This window comes from Mesitornis unicolor, unplaced genomic scaffold, assembly GCF_000695765.1.
Source record: "Mesitornis unicolor isolate BGI_N332 unplaced genomic scaffold, ASM69576v1 scaffold328, whole genome shotgun sequence".
Taxonomy (NCBI): domain Eukaryota; kingdom Metazoa; phylum Chordata; class Aves; order Mesitornithiformes; family Mesitornithidae; genus Mesitornis; species Mesitornis unicolor.
In genome coordinates, this window is record NW_010200907.1 from 2,125 (window position 1) to 22,207 (window position 20,083).

General features: G+C 36.8%; 2 protein-coding genes across 2 annotated transcripts in view; one reads left to right on the forward strand and one right to left on the reverse strand.

Moving 5' to 3' along the window:
* TRMT2A (tRNA methyltransferase 2 homolog A (S. cerevisiae)) overlaps window positions 1–5,550 on the forward strand; it is a 7,620-nt gene extending 2,070 nt beyond the window's left edge. The window contains exons 3-11 of the mRNA XM_010189878.1: window positions 1–35; window positions 894–1,008; window positions 1,273–1,388; window positions 2,002–2,113; window positions 3,187–3,309; window positions 3,916–3,991; window positions 4,497–4,613; window positions 4,837–4,933; window positions 5,262–5,550. The exon at window positions 1–35 is cut by the window's left edge and continues 165 nt beyond it. Coding sequence (XP_010188180.1) covers window positions 1–35; window positions 894–1,008; window positions 1,273–1,388; window positions 2,002–2,113; window positions 3,187–3,309; window positions 3,916–3,991; window positions 4,497–4,613; window positions 4,837–4,933; window positions 5,262–5,550 — 1,080 coding nt within the window. The remainder of the gene's footprint in view (window positions 36–893; window positions 1,009–1,272; window positions 1,389–2,001; window positions 2,114–3,186; window positions 3,310–3,915; window positions 3,992–4,496; window positions 4,614–4,836; window positions 4,934–5,261) is intronic.
* Window positions 5,551–10,252: 4,702 nt separating this feature from the next.
* DGCR8 (DGCR8 microprocessor complex subunit) overlaps window positions 10,253–20,083 on the reverse strand; it is a 15,116-nt gene continuing 5,285 nt past the window's right edge. Inside the window, exons 4-14 of the mRNA XM_010189877.1 lie at window positions 20,004–20,083; window positions 19,003–19,285; window positions 17,154–17,351; window positions 16,770–16,871; window positions 15,078–15,176; window positions 13,669–13,751; window positions 12,431–12,531; window positions 11,869–11,975; window positions 11,522–11,649; window positions 10,984–11,097; window positions 10,253–10,674 (exon numbers count right to left, since the gene is read on the reverse strand). Of these exons, the coding sequence (XP_010188179.1) occupies window positions 10,591–10,674; window positions 10,984–11,097; window positions 11,522–11,649; window positions 11,869–11,975; window positions 12,431–12,531; window positions 13,669–13,751; window positions 15,078–15,176; window positions 16,770–16,871; window positions 17,154–17,351; window positions 19,003–19,285; window positions 20,004–20,083 (1,379 nt within the window). The 3' untranslated portion in view covers window positions 10,253–10,590. The remainder of the gene's footprint in view (window positions 10,675–10,983; window positions 11,098–11,521; window positions 11,650–11,868; window positions 11,976–12,430; window positions 12,532–13,668; window positions 13,752–15,077; window positions 15,177–16,769; window positions 16,872–17,153; window positions 17,352–19,002; window positions 19,286–20,003) is intronic.

Sequence of the window (20,083 nt, forward strand, 5' to 3'; positions counted from 1 at the left end):
AAAGAAGTAGTAAAAGCTTTCCAAGACTACATAAGGTGAGCATAAGTAAAATGAGTACTTGTACAGGTTTTGATGTCTTACTCAAAAATACTTATAAAATTAAATATTATTCAACACTTAGTTTTGTTCTGAGCTTTAATACCTAACATAGACTCATCTCAATCTTTAGCAGTTCTTTGATGTTTACATCTCATGCCTGGATCACTGAGTATTTTCCCCTTGCTCTTGCTCAGCTGTTTTGAGGGACAGGTACCTGCCAAACACAGCTTTACTGCTAGCAGTGGGATGTACAAGTCTGCAATAAAAAGTGTCTGTTATTTGAGAACCTTTTTCACTAACTGTAAAGAAATACCCAGAAGAAGGCTTTTTAAAAGAGGAATTTTAATAACAAAGGTAAATTGTCCCCTTGGATGAAGAGAAGAATCATCCTGCAACAGGGAACAAAACAAAAGTTGTAAATGTAAGCAACAATACTTTTTAGAAAAAGGATTGGCTTCTTTAAAAAGCAAGTAAATCCTCAAAAACAGAAACCTCAAAAGAATCATGAAGATGGAAAGTCTGAACTTGGTATGAAGCACAGAAGCCAATGAAAGCATTATAAAAAGTTGTGTCATTCTCTGAATGCAGTAAGAAGCTGCCTGTATGTGGTCTATAATTTTGGATGGGTTACAGTGGGTGAGAGGACTGTGAGAAGTAGGGACACATTTTGCATCAGTTCTTTCTCTTCTTAATTAAGATGGGGAAGTCATTCTTTTCTTGACAAACCATTGTAGTCTCTGTGCTTAATATTTTTAATCACATTGCATGGTGAGCTGCTTTTGTTTCAAGAAACCATTGAATGTTATGCAAAAAACTAATTCTCTGTTAAGTAACTGAGCTCTTGAAACTTGCAGGTCAACTCCTTACTCAGTTTACAGCCCAGAAACCTATGAGGGTCACTGGAAACAACTCACAGTCCGGACCAGCAGGAATGGCCAGATTATGGCAATTGTTTATTTTAATCCTCAGGTATTTAATATAGTTGATATAGATTGTGTGGCCCAGACACACAGCTTTAAAATTCCATAAATGTGATTTTATGAATAGGGCATGCAAAAGAGAAACAGAATAATTACTTGGTGTAGTTTACCTTGCATTACTACTCTTCTGTTTAGACTAAACTGATACATGGAAATGGACTTGTAATTAACGTGCTTATAGAAGCTGTACACTACATTGTATATTTAAGTCACTAAAATGATTATTTTCCCTTCTTTCAAATGAAAACTTTAGAAATTAAGTAAAGAAGAGCTAGCTGACCTGAAAACCTCTCTGGCAAAATACTTCACAGAAGGGATGGGAAAAGACAGTGGTGTCACTTCTCTGTACTTTGTGGAGGAAGGACAGAGGTAAGGGAGTTGACTTTGCTGTAGGGGGTTTTGGCTGTGGCTGGATTTTCCATGTTTGCAACAGAAAAGGTGGTAGCACTTCCACTCCATTGTTTTGTTTATTTCATAAAACAGCAGCAGCGTAACTAATCTGGAACAGTCATTTACCCTTTCCACAAGAGACTCCTGGAACTTTCCTCCTGTAGTGTTCACTGGATAAAGGCAGGTAGTTTCAGTGGGTGAACCCACTACTATTTGCTGGCTGCTGAGCTGTAGAAGTGTTTACTGCAGTAGATGGGTATCCATTACTATCAACAAGGAACTTCTGCCTCCTTTCTTCCCTATTATATGTGAATTTTTAGTCTCCCCATCCTCTTACACAGAGCACAAGGCTCTCTCTGTCTTCATCTGGAGACAATTTAGGTCCTACTTCATATCAGTGATTGTACATTGTAAGAAAAAAGAGGCCAAGAGAGTCTCTAAAAAGTGGTGCATTATGAATTACCGCTTAGTGTGTAGTAGTACAATTTTTAAGATGACAACAGATGTGGTAAAAATTGTAACAAACATGTTTGTCCTCTTTCTTCCTTCCCCTGCCCCCTTCCCTTTATCTCCCCATGCCTTTCCCTGTCAGGAAGTCTCACAATCTGGAAGACTTGCCTTTGGAGCACGTGGCTGGTGACAAGTACATATATGAAGAACTTCTTGGCCTAAAATTTAGAATTTCTCCTCATGCATTTTTTCAAGTAAGGACAATAAGAAATTGCTAAGTTAACTGGATTTGCATTACTGCCCTTAAGCTTGGCTAATGCTATGTAACAAGACATTTTACACCTAGAGATTTAATCTTTTATATATGTGGTGTGATTAAATACCTTTGAGTATTATGTTCAGCTGTAAAAACAGTGAATGAGTATAAAACTTGATGGGGGCGCACTGAAGACAACTTCTTTTTCTCCTTTTACTGGTTTAGTGCCATTTGCCTTCTGTTGAATGGCAGCCTTTATGTATACAGGATATACAATGCACAGTTCAGGAATCTTTGTAGTAGTACTTATTTTTGCTTTTCCAAAACTTACTTCTTCCCTTCCAACACCTTAAAGCTACAGCCAGGTAGGCTGTGTTGTTGAAATGGAAAGTATTGAAATAAGAAGGAAGTATATTACCATTTGGCATTGTAAATACATTGAAGCTAAACTGTATTTTCTATTATTTGCCATAGATTATAGGGTACTTTTCTTTTAGCACAGTGTGCTTTGCTTGCTTTTTAAGACAAAGAATATGCTTGCTCTAGAGGCACTGTTTTAGAAAGGTTATTGTACACTACTTCATTAACCACATCGTGTAATTACAGCATTGACTTTAAAGCAGTATTACAAACAAGGTTACAATAAAGCTTGCCAAGTGCGTTGTCATGGTTATATTCTCCAGGCTTTGAATCTTGACTACCTCTTCTTCAAGGAGAGGAAGTCTTATTAAAGTCCAGACTTCATGGTATTGCTTAGCATTTTGCCTAATTATTTCGTTGGTTGTCTCCTGTAGCTTCCAGCCTGTTTAGGGACTGTAGAACAAGCCATTGTTTTAGAGCAACACAGATAACAAAACATTACTTCTCAAGAGAGAACTGGGTGAGACTGACAGTGGAATGGTGATCTCTGAATACATGCTGGTCTAGGGCAGTTGTATGTGATTTGAACTTCTATGTGAATTTGACCTGTTTCTTAGAAACAAGAAAAAGAAAACAATGCTTTCCTAAGACGCATTAAAACACATTTACTGTTGATGAAGAAGCAGACTTATTTGACACGTAATTTCACAGGTAAACACGCAAGCTGCAGAAGTTTTGTATACTGCCATTAGGGAGTGGGCGCAGCTGAGCCAGGAGAGCACTGTACTTGATGTTTGCTGCGGCACCGGAACTATTGGGATTTCTTTGGCAAAGGTAAGAAACTTCTCTTCCTGGAGAGAATCTAACAGATGCAGGTCAGTTGTGCTTACAGTGAAAGAAAATACTTGATGTTCTTGAAATAAAACACATTCTATCTTACTTTTTAAAAACTATTTTCTAATCAAACTGCCTGCAGCTGTTTTACCAAGTTATGATGAAAGCTCACCCTTGTGTTGAGCAGCATAACTTACTTTGAAACTATTTCAGCCAAAAGAGGCAGGAGTTCTGTTGGCTGTCCAGAATTTCCTAGAATCTATCCACTTAACTAATGAATCACTAACTTTTCTTATACATTTTTACAGCAGAGCTTGGTAGATCATATAAGGAGGTCTGCCCCCCAAAAAAGAAAGACGTCAGCATAACTGGAGTCTGTCACGTACAGATTGGGATCAAGGGTGTTCATCCCACTGTTTCAGTCTAAAAGTCTGTCTTTATTTGCACAGGTCCCTTCTCAGCCCTTTCTCTGGCTGCAAGGCAATAATCTCTGACCAGGTACTAGTCAGCACTCATGTGCAGTAGTTAACTGCTGATGCTATGAATAATGGTTACATTTAGATTTATTACATACCACAGATGGATCTTTTTTCTTTGATTCTACAGAAAGTGAAGAAAGTTATTGGAGTTGAACTCTGCCAAGAAGCTGTGCAGGATGCCAAAGTGAATGCCCAGATGAACGGTTAGTTAAGCTGCAAAGATCTTTGTTAAGTATAGGAGTTGCTATAGCTAGCGTTCTCTTTAAGTTATCGAAGAAGCTAGGAACTACATGTTGTTGATAGTAATCCTGTCCATTTTAAACGTTTTCTCTCTCTTGAAAACAAGCACCATGTTAATCTGTGAGATCAATTTTCCTGTTAACTAACAGCTAGCTTTTTTTTTTTCTCCAAAAAGAAAACATTTCAGTCTAAAAGTAAGCTGAAGCCACAGTCACCCTCATAAATAAATATGTAAGGTAACAGTAGCTATGTTTTGTAGAGTTTGGTTTTAGTCCAGATAACGGAAGATGCTCAAGTTACTGTTGTTTAAACGATCTGAAGTACCAGTGATTGTTTAAATTGCACTCATTGCATAGACAAAACAATTTTTAGTTATTAAGGCATCATAACTTAATATCCAATTTGAGTGTATTACAACATACTTCAACTAGATACTCTGATAACATCTTTTTTTTTTCTCTTTTATAGAACTGAATAATGTTGAATTTCATTGCGGGAAGGCTGAAGATATTGTTCCTTCTCTAATTAATGTATTAGCTCCTCAGAACTTAATTACTATTGTAGATCCACCACGAGCAGGGCTGCGTAAGTTTACCTTCTCTGAAGTTTTAAGTCTGTTGTGATTGTTTCATAGTGAACCTAAGAAAACACCAATGGAAAAAAATTAAGTGGGAGGCTTCAGGAATAGCTTGAAGCAACTGGGTAGTGCAAGAGTTTTGTTCCTGCTGGAGTGTGACCTGGAATGTTTCTGCAAGTCTGTTGATGCACGTAGAATTGATTAACAGCTGTGTTGGTTTTGATCATCCAGATTCCAAGGTCATTCTTGCCATCAGAAGAGCTGAACATCTGAAGAAGCTTATCTATGTATCCTGCAATCCCAGAGCCGCAATGAATAACTTTGTGGAGTGAGTATTTCTTGCATTAATTTCACTAAGTCAGTGTGGCAAGAATAACAATATATGCTTCTTGGGGAAGGGGACCATCCGTGATTTTTATTTTTAAGCCATATTCACCAAGGTCTGCCTTTCACCAGAAGCACTCGACAGCTGCTACGCAGCAGGCTTGGAACCGTACTGCATAATCCCCAACTAATAATGGAAATATTAGGAGTGGTGAATAACCCCATCATGGCATTAGAGCTTGGGGAAGAAAAACCTCTTAGAGTAGGAGCGATAAGCAGTATACCAAAATATTAATATAGTTCTTCCTCCTTTCTTTCCTTTTCCCATCAAGCCTTTGCCGAGCCCCTTCCAACAGAGTCAAAGGAGCCTCCTTCCGTCCTGTTAAAGCAATGGCTGTGGATCTCTTCCCTCAGACCAGGCACTGCGAGTTACTGATATTCTTTGAAAGGGTTGACTATGCAAATGGAAGCTCTGCTGAAGCAACACCTGATGCTACTCAAGTCTCAGCAGCAGGATGCAACTCAGAGTGCTTGGATGGCACCAAACCATTGAACACCGATGCAAGCCAGGCAACTTCCCTAGATGTAGATACTGCATTTGAAGAGAGGGAATCAACTTAACTCTTGAGACTGCTTTTGCTTGTTCGTGGCTTCAATAACACTGTTTCTGTAACATCCAGAAAATAAATCTCTGTACAGCAGAGTTGCTGCAAGGCTTCCAAGTTATTTCATCATACTAATTTGAGGTAAATTTCACTATGTGCTATTAGGCCAAATCTTGTTTTTCCTCCTGCCCTCAAGGAGAAATTTAGGTGAGTGAAGTAATATACATGATGGTCTCTTCATTTAAAGCTGTTTCAACTGTTTTAAAGTGTTCCACAACTATATTCAGATACCTTCACTCAAATGCCTCCTATGTCACTAAATTCTGTAGCTCCACGGAGGTTTTTGATCCTGTAGTAGCTTTAAAAGGGCTAACCTCAGCCTTGTGGAAAACACACTTATGGAAGGGTGATGCCTAATTCAGTGATTACTGAAGAATGAGAAAGTAGTAAGAATATTAGCTAGCTTATGCAGTGTTTGAAGTTGAAACTTCAGTATACTTTTAGACACAGTTTCTTTCTACCAAACCTGTGTCCTAGACTAAAAAAGATCTCTCCGGCATTTTTTACTGAGCCCTGTGCAGTAGTAAAAGGCATTTGTGTTTAATGCAAAACCTTAACAAAGTAAGCATATATGGCAGTTACCCAGGTCACAGCAGTAAACCCTATTTAACTATGAGGCCCAGTAGCTTAAGCTGCCCTCCCAGTGTGCATTATTGAGTGTGAAGACAAACTGGGCTGAGACCCCTACCCTTGCGCAAGTTGCTTTCCAGGCAGGATTCATACTTCTGTACACATGCTCAGCACCTACCATTAATTTCACACATTGTGATCCATGCAACAGAACAGAGTAAGACTGATTGTTAGAAGGAGTAACCATTTTAAATCTCAAGTTATCAAACATACTTCTAATGTACATTTAATATGAACTAAAAAAAATAATCTAGTAATACAGCACATGGACTTGCTGATACCTTCCTTTCCAGTTAGGTACGTGTACAGCAACAGGCAACAAAACCAGCAACTCTGGGTTGTGTTGTTTCCACCTGTGAGATCATTTAAATAAAAATACAAATTCCAATTCAATAAAAAGTTTTAATTTGGTTTCACTCCAAGTGATGTCTAACCATGTAAACATTCAATTCCTTCCTCACCAAAAAAGTGGTAAGGACTTCTGTACTGATTTAATTTATATTTAAAAATGCCTACAAGAATCAAGGAATATAACTTCCTTTTTCTAAATATGCTTAAGCTATCATAATACTGATCACACTAGAGCATTTTATAATATCAAACTTTATTGCTCAAAACTAATTGTCTGAAAAATACACATGTAGTACTCAAAGACCAAACACATAGGATTATATGATTGTGCAGAAAAAAAGCAAGCAGAGGCTCAGTGAAAATGAGGCTTTATAGTTGTACCAATTCAGCACTGGCATCAAGCAACTGCACCCAGTACAATTCATACAGCAACCATTGTTACCTACTTGGGCACTAAGAATTACTTCTGGTTTATTTTTTCACTTTCCTTTCTCAGATACACATCAGAATACTGTAACTGATCATTTTATTTGGTTAACAACAGCATGGCTTCTTGCACTTCACATTTCTTCCCATGGTAAGTTAGAAGGCTATCACTTCCTGAATCTCACTCCAGAACCAAAGTACAGTCTAGAGAATTAATAAGATAATCATGATGCTTTTAAATACTTGAACGTTACAAACAGATTTGTATAAAGCCTAACAGCATCACAGGAAAATGGAAGTTCACATACATCTGTTAAATTTATGCATAAGTCTTTCCAAACTTCTGAGTACCCAACTACTTCATCAGTTTTGTTTAATAAATACGTAAGAAAAAGCTGGATGACTGGTGTTTAAATAGGTAGCATCTGACTATTCACTGGAAGTCACAGTAAGTTTTCCATCAGTACCATAAAGATTTGAATGCACACTAGTTTAATCCTTAAAGTCAATATACCACACTTTTGTCGAGAAGCACATAATATGCAAAGCAAAAACTGTCTAATTCCCCAAGGATGGCACAGTTCTTAAAAATACACTGCATCCCGATAAAAATACCCATCCTCCTCTGGATACAGAAGGGATAAATAACAAGTATCAGTGACAAAAGCAGCAGTTGTTTTATGCATTCATACAATCAAGATCTAAACCTTTACAGCCGATTACCTAGAAAACACGTAAGAGTTACAAGACAAGTTTAGGAAACATCTTGAATCACACTGTAAGTGTTCATGCAGAAGCTGAAGTTAACGCAATGATCTATCCTCTATCACAGCAGCTCGTGCTTATGTGCAAATGCAAGACTGTTACACTCCAAACAATAGTAAACATTAAAACACAAGAATACTTCACAATGACATAAACAGCAGTTAAGTTGTTTGTTCCAGCAGTTATTGCGATATTTTCTGGACATCTCTCCAGTTAAAGGCTGCAGCAAGGTCTAATACCATCTTTTCTTGTTTGTTTTTGTTAGAATGCATAATACACGTTCTAGGCTTTGGTTCACAATGAAATCTCTGGATGTTTTAATTAAGGGCAATGGTCACCTTGTGATTCTGATAGTGGCAGACTGAGGTAATACAGCAATCCTCTTAAAAAGAACGAAAACAAATTTGTAAGCGAGGCATCTATGGATATTCTGCAGGTGACCTGCAAATGCATTGACATTCTGATTTCAGAAAAAAAACAAAACAAAAGAGATCTACACAGGTGATTTGTCTTTTACAGTGCCATCCAAGTACAGCTTTTTCTGCTGAAAACACATAAGCTGAAGTAAAACCTACTTAAAAGAGTAACACATTTAGGCATAGAAGAGATAAGCCCTGTCTTTATGAAAACAAAACAAAACAATAAAAAGAGAGACAAACAGTAATAACTGCTTGTCACTACTGCACCAGTATTATATACCCTTCAAAAGATGGAGATTCATTAAAGCTATACAAAAAAAAGCAGAGGCAGTGTTTTTGTTTTAGATAGGCCACTTCTTTAAATAATAGTTTATGTCTAGTCTTCCAACTACCCGTATCCTGCTATAACAACAGGATGACAACTCGCAGAACTGAAAAGCTAAATATAATAAAAAATGGGTGATTTCATATTTGCAGAGACCTCTGAGCGTATCACTTAAACACAGAAACAGGTAAGAATCCAAGACTTTAACCTCAAACATTATATGCAACGTATCGGAGAACATCAGTTTGAGAAATAAATTAAAATCCACTATTTCCAAAATAATGGGTGATATTAAAAGGAGGTCTTAAAATACTGATCCCAATATTGTTAAAAATCCAGAGGCACTAAACTCATTATACTGCAGCACTCTACATGTAACATGGTAAAAACCAACCAACCGACCAACCAAGTCCCCAACAAAGTAAAACAACAACTGAAAAGCCCCCTGAACAAAAACCCCTCAAGCCCCAAGATCACTGTCCAGGTCAGTACCAGGAGCTGCAGCAATCACAAAGAACTGACCTCTCTCACTCCTGCAGGAGGAGGAGTGTAAAACAACGGTGCAACTCAGATAAATCACTGAAGCCCAACCACCAGCTCGGTTTTCATCACTCTCTTCTTTAAGAACAAACCAAAGGACCCACCAAAATGGTTCTAAGAGAAGACTTACTGCAGTCACCCAGTAAAGAATCCTGTATGAAGAATGAAACCCAGCAAGCAGTGCTTTCACTACAGCCACAACTGCTTCTTTTGTGCTTGGTTTAATAAAGCCTCAGATGACATAGTGAGTACTGCCTGTTTTCTAAGACTGTATTTTATAATGGTTGCATATTTGTGATTTTCTTATTCGTCAGTCAGTATAAACTGTTACGGTCTCATTCTACTCATTACTCTGTCATATTCCAAATCTACATTCTAATTTTCATTGCAGAAGTTACACGTTTTCTTTAAAAACTAAAAATGCAATTAAAAAGTAAACCCAAGAACTTCTTCAAAAAACTGAATTGCTGCAGTAATTGGAGATTTTTCAGGGTTGTGTTGTTCCTTTTTTTTTAATTCTTTGCTTTTATGGTGCAAATTAATTAAGACTTAATTGATCAAGTCAGATACATTCTGACTCCAAACAAATGAGAAACTGTTTTATTGCTGGGAGAAGGGAATGGAAAGTCTTTAAACATCTCATTGGCAAAGTATTTTCAGACTGCCAACCAGAGTCAGCTGCGTTTTGGCTCCAAGCTTTGAAAACAGCCTTTCAAACTACAGTTTTTATTTTAATCAAATAAATAGGGCCGTATTTTACCCTTTCAACTGATCTGTAAACTAATATAGGCTCTTTTCAATTACAATAAAACCTAATAATTTTGGATATCCAGCCTGTTGCTCTTAACACTACCAGGTATACTTGTTCTTTTCAAGTAATAAAACAAATCTGCATACTGTGATCTTGAGTAACTAAGCCTGGCAGGAGAAAACGAAACAAAACAAAAAACAAAAATAGCATTACTGGCCTACTCCTATGGCATTAGGAACATTGCTCATCACTTTCCTGTATTTGTCACCAAAGTGTCTTATCAGTGCATATTATTATGTGCTGAAATGCATCAAAACTCTTCACAAAAATAGTTTTAGGCATGTTCATACAAGAAGATGTACATATATTTCTTTTATATATACATATATATGAATGTGTATATATATAATATCAGCTTCAGCCTGTACATAGATATTCTGAATTTAATCCTTAAAACACATCCATTCCAAATAACGTGGATGGCTTTCCAGGAAAAAGTGCTTGATTGATTTCATCCTGTGTGAACATGCCTGTCCTCTGTGCATCTGCCCAAGTAGAGATCTTTATGATCAATGCTTTAAACGTACATCTCTCAGAGGTATTAAAAAAAAAAAGAGAAAAAGAAAACAGGAAAAAGTAATATTGCCCTGATGATGCAAAAAGAACAATGCATAACTGAAGCAGCTTGGATTTTAAAAGTTATCTTGCATTCTGCAGCAAACAATTTTTAATTGTTGAAAATCTAGCTTCCTCATTTGTTTTATTGCTCCCCACTTGTAAGTTTCCTCATTACACATCAACAGTACACAGAGGTTCACTACCAGGTTGAGCTGATTCCACTATTGTCATCTTGGGTTTCTTTCGAGTTTCCTCCTAGAAAAACAGAAACAAACCCCACCACACAGTCATAAAGAGAATAAAATAAACACCGTTTTAAAATTGTTAACAATTTTAGCCAAACTTGTGTCAACCTTTGTGAAAGGCTCCCTTGTAAATGTACTGAAGAAGGTAAAATTCAGTTATAAGCTAGTTTAAAAGTAAGGATGAAAATCTCTCTAGAAGCAGCCCGTTCCAAAATCAGGATTTGAACAGCTCTCTTTACATAGATATTGTATAAAACAAGCAAAAATTCTCAACACTGGCATCCTTCCTGTTTGTAAATACAACAAAGCATACACTCACTCTTTCTTGGGCCAGTTTTTTCATTTCTTCCTGTAACTTGTTCAGGATGTGGAGATTTGGCTTGTTCTTTTTGGCATACTGCTGAAGTTCTATCACACTTTTATCAGAGGTTTCCTATTCAACAGAACCACAGGCAACAACAGATGAGCTTTTTTGATAAAAGTAAAATACTCAAAATACATGGAGAAGTTTAATCTGCACTAGCTGTACTTCCTCAGGTATTAACATAAATTTCCATAACTTAAATATTAAGTGATATAGTTTTGACCTGGAAGACGAGAGATTAACACAACTACTACTGTCAATGAAAGCCCTCATCTTAATCTCTCAATCTCATGTTTTGGGAAGAGCAAGCTGAGAATGAATTCAGAAGAACTGAGAACTGCTCATCAAATGCACATTACCTTCATACCACGATAGGGTACAACGCTATTACGCCAAAATAGATACCGTTGACGCTTTGTTGTTTAATTTAAATACCCAGAAAAGCAAAGACACAATCACAAGTTAGGTAACAATCAAACAAAATCATGTTCACCTGTTTAACCATCTTGCTATTCTCTCTACCATACATACGCAAAAGAGAGCCCCAATTTTTCACATGTGGATGCAGTAGCTGTAGGATTTTCTGAGAAGCTAATTGTTTCCCCACTCTTTTATTTTTGCCTGTAAAAATAACCATGAAAATGTGTCAATACTGGCAACATCACATAATTAGATGAGAACAAAGATTTACTTGCATTATTCAGAATTGAGATAGCAGAGCAGAGTAGAATAAGCACGTAACAAGCTACACAGCTGAACAAGCACCTACAAAATGGACAATGAACGAGAACAGGAAAGGAGGAAGATATTATCAGAGGTCACACCAAGTACTGTACTTACACCAGCCTCGCACTGTGTGCTTGCCACAAGTCATGACATACTCGCTCTTCTGATTTTTACCAGGAATCACTTCAAACTTTATGGATGTATCACCCATTCCATGGTTTCTTAAGCACAAACAGAATCAACATCATATACTAAGTAAAATTGCAAACAACTGAATTGGTTGCACTTATCTTTGATAGTCATTGCAAGGGAATTAGATACATGAATAACAAATTCTAAGTCATTAATAACGAGTCCTTTTTTAAATGAGTAACTTGACTTGAATGGAAAGGCGAGCCTGTATAAACAAAGAATATATTTCTATGTCCCACAACTAAATCCTCATCTCAGAAGACAAGAAGCATAAGCAGCAAATACGAATTAAAGGCAGATACAGCATTAACCAGTTCAGTCCACACAACATCTCTTGCAGCCACAATGAGTGTGGTAAGCTTGGCCAGCCCATGCACATCCAAGTTACTGACAAACACTGTGGGTACCAGCAAACAGGCAAACACCACGTCCCGACCCAAACACCTGCACACAGTGGAATCTGCTCCTTATTCTGCATCCTCACCTTTTAAGGCACTCATGGAGAATCTGATATGGAGACAAGAGTCCAGCTTTACTGGTGAGTTCATATACCCGTGAGTCCTCAATACTGATATGGTTAAAATACTGCAAAGGAATTGAAAAGGATTATTGACATTTTGTGCAAATAAGAACTTGAAGCTCTTCATAAGCCTCATTTTTCTATTGCAACATATTAAACAAATTCTGTTACTCTGGGCTTAATACTTCTTTTTTTTAAAGTATTTTTAAATCTGTTATGGAGGTATTTACATCATTACAACTGCCACAACTGATCATAAATTTACAGACAGAAATTTAAATAACTCTTTTAACTCCAATTTTATATTATACAAGATAGACATAAAAATGAGAATCTTACAAATTCTTTAACATCCTTTCTCCCTCAGAACAAGGCTATTTTATTTGTTAAATAATTGTGAAATTCTACTTCAATACAAGAAAGCAAGAGCTGTTAGAAGGTTTTGTATTTTATTTTAGAACATGGAAAAAATATCTGCATTTTCTCAATTACTATTTTAATATAATACAATACAGTTTTAAGTTAAAGCAAGTATGCAAAAACACCATTCTGTATATTACATTTTAAAAATGACAACATTCCTTTCAGGCTGAACACCCATTTTTCTTTTACTCCTTACTGATGGTCTGTTACATGCGAAACTGGAAATGAACGTATCACTGATGAACGAGCCATTTAATATTTCCAGTACCTGAAAACATAGCACACGTTCTTCCCTTGCACTTTTCCTTTGGATTTTCTCAAATATGACTGCTTAAAGTCTGAATTTTCAGCAGCCTGCTCTCACACAACAGCTAAGTGAACACGCCTCAGAAGGATGGGCACTTCTAGTTCTTACTTGGTCTTCTGCGATGATCACACAAAACCAGACACCACCTAGTTCTGAACTTTTCAAGGCACCTACACCGAAGGCCACTGGAAGCCAAGACAGCTCAGGCAGTCTAGTGCCCTGGGACATTTCAGGTCTTCAGTAAGGGACCTGACGTTTTAACAGGACTAGATGTCTGCATCACAGTACATTTTCTGATCAGTCCCAGTAGAAAAAGAAGTCTTTTCATTGACACAAATCTTGCTATAAATGAAGAATTTCCCATTTCCATCTGACTGAGAAAACGTTATGAATACTCATTAATATTTCTGACATTGAAGGCATAATGATTTTAGACTCCAATAATGACTCCAATAAAGCAAGAGTTCAGTACCTCAAGTTCTTCACTGTCTTTGGGCTTCTCCTCAGAGGTCTGTTTAACAAAGTCAGGAATAAGGATTTCCAGTGTAGCTCGAGCTGCAGAAAATGATTAAGCATCTTTTTAAAGATCAAAAGATTTTTAAAGATCTCTAAGCATTTCTTTCAAACAATTAGTGTAAAAAATAGCAGAATGCAGCACTCTAAGTAAGCCCCACATGTTCCCTTGAAATATGCACTCAGAGAACAACTGTACAGATAAGATGGGCATCATCTTTTGTAAGCAGTATTTTCACTTGCACTTTTTAAGGAAAAAAACATTATACTTGTTCAAGTTGATCACAAAATATGCACCAGAGAACAACTTTATAGATAAGATGGGCATCATCTTTTTGTAAGCAGTATTTTCACTTGCACTTTTTAAGGAAAAAAACATTATACTTGTTCAAGTTGATCACAAAATGTCACAACTAATTAAACTAAGAAGAAACTGCTTTTTGCAAATGCCTATGAAAGGGAAAAAAAAGGACAATCAACTAATCTTAACAGTGATGTAGAGCCCTTAGGACCTAAAATTAGAGGGTGATCAGCCCTTAGTTGTTACAGCTGAACCCTAGTACTGCATCACTAGGGCACTCAGAACACTGGGATTGTACAAAAAGCACACAGAAAATTTGCCTAAATTGTCACAGCAAAATCTCTTTGTTCACGCACGAACAATGCTAGGCTAACGCGAACATATCTCACAAGTGCATAAAGTACCACAGCCACATTATACATCTTTACATTTCCAGAAGTTATTTTTTGTTGATCCCTGTGCTAAAGGCATTGAAATCTGGAGATAAGTACGAAGCTCTAATGTGTCAAATACATTCTCTAGATCTTAATTATTTAGATATCTATTACAGACTTGCACTATTAGAACTTAGTAATGAAGACAAGTACTTGGAAATCAGTAGTCACAGTGCAATTGTTTCATTACTAGAAAGAGAAGCAAAACAACCAAAAGCTTGAGCATTTTTTTTGGTTTTGCCCTACTTTAGAGGTTTACATTTTGCCAAAATCCACACACCAGGTGTTTACATAGCAGGTGACAGTATAAATATAAAAGCCTCAACTCTTTCTTACTGGTCTGATCATTGGAAACAGATGCTCTTACAACTACTGAGTACACACGATTTACACACAAATTAACATCTGAAGTTTCTTCATGGTTCTCTATCCAAGTTCATTGTTGAACCCAGGGTTGTCAGAAGAGTCTCTGCAACAGGATTTATCACTTCTACCAAGAAGACACAAGTGTACCTTGTTTTGACTATAGACAAAATTATTCCTACTTAGTATAACAAATATGTCATCTTCAAAGCAGAAATGAAAACAGACAAACAATTCAGCACTTGGTATTAAGAAAGAAAAAAGCGTTACCAGCTTTATTCTTGGCAAGTTTTTTGCTGCTGGCAGTTCCTGCCCCATAAGTTACTCCATCAATAATCACTGAGGCTCCAAAAGGTTCACTTGGGTTCTCTGGAAATGGAAGAAGAAAAGAAAGGAAAGCTGTTCAGAACTCCCCATGTAAAATACTCGTCATGAACATGAAACACCACCACTATAAAGATTTGGTTTTTCCTTCATTTCAACTTCAACAGGGATGGAAATTGTTTACTCTTCAGAAAGACGGAAGCATTAATTACTCCAGTGTATGAAAAACTAATAGAGCTTTCCGTTAATGGAGACTCACCACCACGTACTTCATTCTTCCAAACAAAGAAACTTTACATTTTAAGAGACCATTTATACTCTGACAGAATTCAAATGTTAATTCCAAAGTTTCTACATAACTAACACAGCATAAATACAAGAGCTACACACTCCGATATTGAAAATTCAGTTACGCTATGTAACGCATATATAGGAGTAATGTAATCCTGAATAATGATAGATTCCACACTGAACTAAGATACCTGACTTGCAATCCTTGGACTCTGACTGCAGGAATTAATACTTTCAAGCTTGCTGCTGCAAAAAGTGTAATTTCTTCCTTCTACATAAAGTACCCCCAAAAACCCCAGCAAAATCAAAAGTGCAAGAAACATATGCTATACCACTTTGTAAAGCAACATCGAGTGCAGCTAAGTAAGGCAATTTGTCTCAGGTTTACAAAAAACAAATCCAACATTGATTTGATTCCCGTTTTATTTGCCATATATGCAAAATTTTCAGGTTCTTGGTTAAGCATCAAGTGTATCCCTCCACAATATTTATCTAATATAAAATTCTCCCCAAGTTTTTGTTTTTCTGAGCGCTAGCATCACTTACACAGTGCCAGTATTGCCTAATTTGGGAACTACAAACTGCCTCTCTCACCAGTGACACAGAACAAAATTAAAAGCTGTTTAAAACCACAGATATCCATCCAGCAATTGACATAAAACCCACACTAGTCACAGAACAACAGAGTCTCAGTAACTCTTTAAAGTTACTTCTAGTCCAGTAGTATGACACTTCAATTTCCAATCTTATAATACTATGAACAAAGTTACTCAAAATTTGTAACATTTGTATTAACAATTCCTACCAATGCAAACACAAGCACAAAAATATCTCAAATTACTGCAGCTTTAGGGAGGGTACATGTGCGTCTGCAGAAATCTTTCCAATTCTTAAGTTTCATAACTGAAGAACTACACATTTCTCTTCAGAAACCGTTTGGGTTTAGTATTTAACTTTCTTTTTTCAGGATTCTGACAATTCATTAAAATAATGCCTGCCTTACAATTGGATTGTCTGGACACCAGTGACCAGAAAATAAAGCAAATATTAATTGTGCATGATCGGCCAAACTGGAATTGCCTGTATGCCACTGATGTGTTCTTTAGATGCAAATGAGTTACTCAAAAGCGAAATCGCATAGCGTTAATTTAAACATAAGACTGCTCTTATCCTCCAAAGCTAAGTTTAAGATACAGAAAACATTTCCTAGCTAGAATTTGACTCACAATAAACTTTTAAGACACTCCCTAGGAAAAACGTCCAGAATTTATTCTTTTTTTCAGATATCCAAGCATGCAATAAGCCCTTCAAAACAGCACAAGCTCGGTAAAGAAACTTAAGACTTACCACATTCAAAGAAATTGTAAACAGGGCGAACCTTTAGGACTCGTTGCATATATTCATGCAGTATGCAAACTTCGGATTTCCCATTGGGATTAATGACAAATTCTATTAAAAAAAAAAAAGGAGAGACATGGTAAGACAGCTACATAGTTCCAGTCTTTATATAAACAAGATATCCTTAAACAACAGTCCTTTCACTAATTATTTTTTTACTAGGAAGTATTTTTTGGCAGTATTTTTCCTTTACTATGCAGTACGATGGATCCAAGAACACAGAGTTCTGGAACAAATGAGACTGATTACAGGTATTTTATTTTTTTTTGTCAAGCTTAGAACTGTAATAAGTCTTTGACACAGAATATTTGAACTACAGGTAGACCAACTAACCTTTCTTCGTAGGCGCATCTTGCACAGACAAGGTAATGAGTTTCTGATTGGCAGGCAGAATAGGCCGCTCCGATTCCGCCTGCTTCCGCTTCATTTCACGATTGAATTGCCGTCTCTCAGCCCAGGTTCTGAATTTTTTTACAGTAACTTGTTCAAAGTCAAAACGCTTTTCAAGATAGCGTCTAAAATCTTCCAGATCTGAGAAACACAAGCAAGTTACTCTCTATACCACTGGGCAAGCATTAAATTCACCGTTTCCACTGTTTTAAACATGTTCTAATTATTCAGACTAGGAGCAAAAGTAGTAGCTTCAGTTCACATCCTCAAGGTTAAGATGCTATTTTATATTAACAGAACTAATCACAAGTTTTCCTGTTACTGGGTCAAATGCAAAACGTTTGTGTAAACTGGAAAACAAAACAAAGAACACATTACTCTGTCACTTGAAGATTTTACTAAGCCCTAACCAGCAAAATACCCAACACAGTTTGCCACAAAACACTAGTAACTGTTCTACTTCATCACCTGTTCACCTTCCCATTACCTGAAGCACGGTGTACAGTGAGTAGCAGTAGTTCTGCTATTAACCTCAGCTTCCTGAAGCCAAAACTGACTATTGCTAACCATTCATTCAACAGTGTACCATGCAACACTATATAATGATGCTCCACGAGCTCCATTGAGTCTCTGCTAGCCCCTAAACAGAACTTAACACATTCATTTTCACAGTGCTAAAAGACCACCCCCTCCCCCTCGACGTACAGCTGCTTCTCTTTTATAAGATATTTCCACAGATATAATCAGCAAAAATAAAGAGTAGCATCCCAAGATGTAAACAAAAACAAGCTGCTGGCATTGTCTGCTTCCACAAGGAATTCCAAATGCAAGTCACACTTATACTCGATCACTTAGTATTTTTTCAGTAATACAGAACAGATCCTATTTAAAGAGAGACACAGACAGGTAAACTTCATGTAAGAAATAAATACATACCAGTTTTAGTTTTGATGCTGAATATTGAGGTTTGTTTTTTGGTGTTTTTTTAATCTTTTGGCATGGCTTTCAGACTGAACAGGACAGGTATCATGATGACAACTTATATGTTTGAAAACTACAAAGGTAAGTGGTAGCCTACTACACATAGCAGTATTCTGAGCAGCAGCAATTTACATAGACAGTACTCTCAGATACACACTTGTGAGAAGTGGCACATAAGCTCTCTAAGTTTGGCAGTTATTTTGGCATGACTTTTCTAGGCAGCTTTTTGTACGAAAGCCATCAGACTTACATAAACAAACTAATGGAGGATCACACCCTTTGCATGAATGTAATTATATTTGCATAACTTATTCTGCTAGACTTAGGCAAATAAGCAAATCTAATTTAACTGCACCATTTATCTTAGGAGATTATACTGAAAAATAGGTATTTCAGCCAATACAGAGCCTATTTAAAGAAGTTGCGCAAACACATTTGACAACAGCAATTCAAACGTACAATTTGCACACTTAATTGATTCTTAAACTGAGATACAGTCCACAGGACTCAACTTCCACAATTTCCACATTTTTGCATGTAAAGCCTTTGCATGTGGACTCTCAAATCTTTTGCAAAAGTCTACACTGTATGTTTCCCTTCCTGTCAGAATCAAAATTTATTTCTAGTATTTATTTCTAACACTGGATCTATTTCTTCAGATCTCCGCATACAAAAAAAGTCCAGAAAGACAACTGACCACTTGATCTCAGACAAGAGATTATTCAGTTGCCAAGTCTGGAATACAGCATATCTATCTCAAATGGCATTACTCCAAGCCCAAGCAAGAAAAGACTCCACTTCCCATACATACCTACAGATTCATCTTTACATACTTCAACTTTGGCCTTAACTTGTCCTAAGGCTCCTTGTGCTGCATCTCCCCCGGAGGGGTCTTTGTCATCTAAAGGCCCAGAATCAGCAGCAGTAGAATCTGGTTCTTCTGTTTGGCAATCCAGTTCTGAAGATTTATCTAGGTGCTTTACAGGTGATACTTCCCCATTTGGGGTTATGTCATTGTTTTGTTCCCTTTCCTCATTTTCCTTCATTTTTTTGTAATGCAAGCAGGGAATGCTAGTAAGGGGAGGATCATGTTTCTGCAAATATAAAATAATACAGAAGGCTTCATTACCTTTAGGTCACTAAAAGCAAACACAAAATTCAAAAACCAAAGATGTAATTAAGATGGAAGTTATTTTTATTTAATCTAGGCTTGAGTTTCAATTTGGTCACCAATCATGATCTACTCAAGATCTGAGTACACCCACTCCTACGGTACCCTGGCACTGTGTAACACTGACACTAACCTTCAAAGTGTGTTTGCTGTTTTAGATCCAAGTTCTATTCTGTTAAATTACATGCAACTACTACATGCTTTCATAAAATCCACTGAGCTCTCTTGGGGTTTAAGCCCATGACATTAAATATAACAGACTCCTTGGGTTCATGAACGTCACATGCTTATTTTTGTAAATGCAGACCAGAAGCCACAGCTCAGGCTAGTTTATAGCTACAAATGAATGATCTAAATATATTCCATGGTAGGATGAAACCAACATTTTGCAGCCACATGCTAGAACAACAAAGGCACCAAACAACAGTCTCATTCATTTTAACTACCCAAACTCATGGCAAAAATGGAAAAACAAAACACTGTAAGAAAAATAATATTATCTTTTTAGAAACAGAGGCATTTATTTTTCACGTACCTTAATTCTAACACTGAAAAGAAGCCTGCTAAAGTAGAAAAATATTCAACCATTTGCAGGAACATATCTAATTTTTAAGTCTCAGTAAGTAACTGACAGCTCTCACCCGTATGCTTCCTGTTCCCAAGAAATAAGGTCTAGACCAGGTAACAACTCTAGATTCTCTGTGCAGATATACAGGAATGC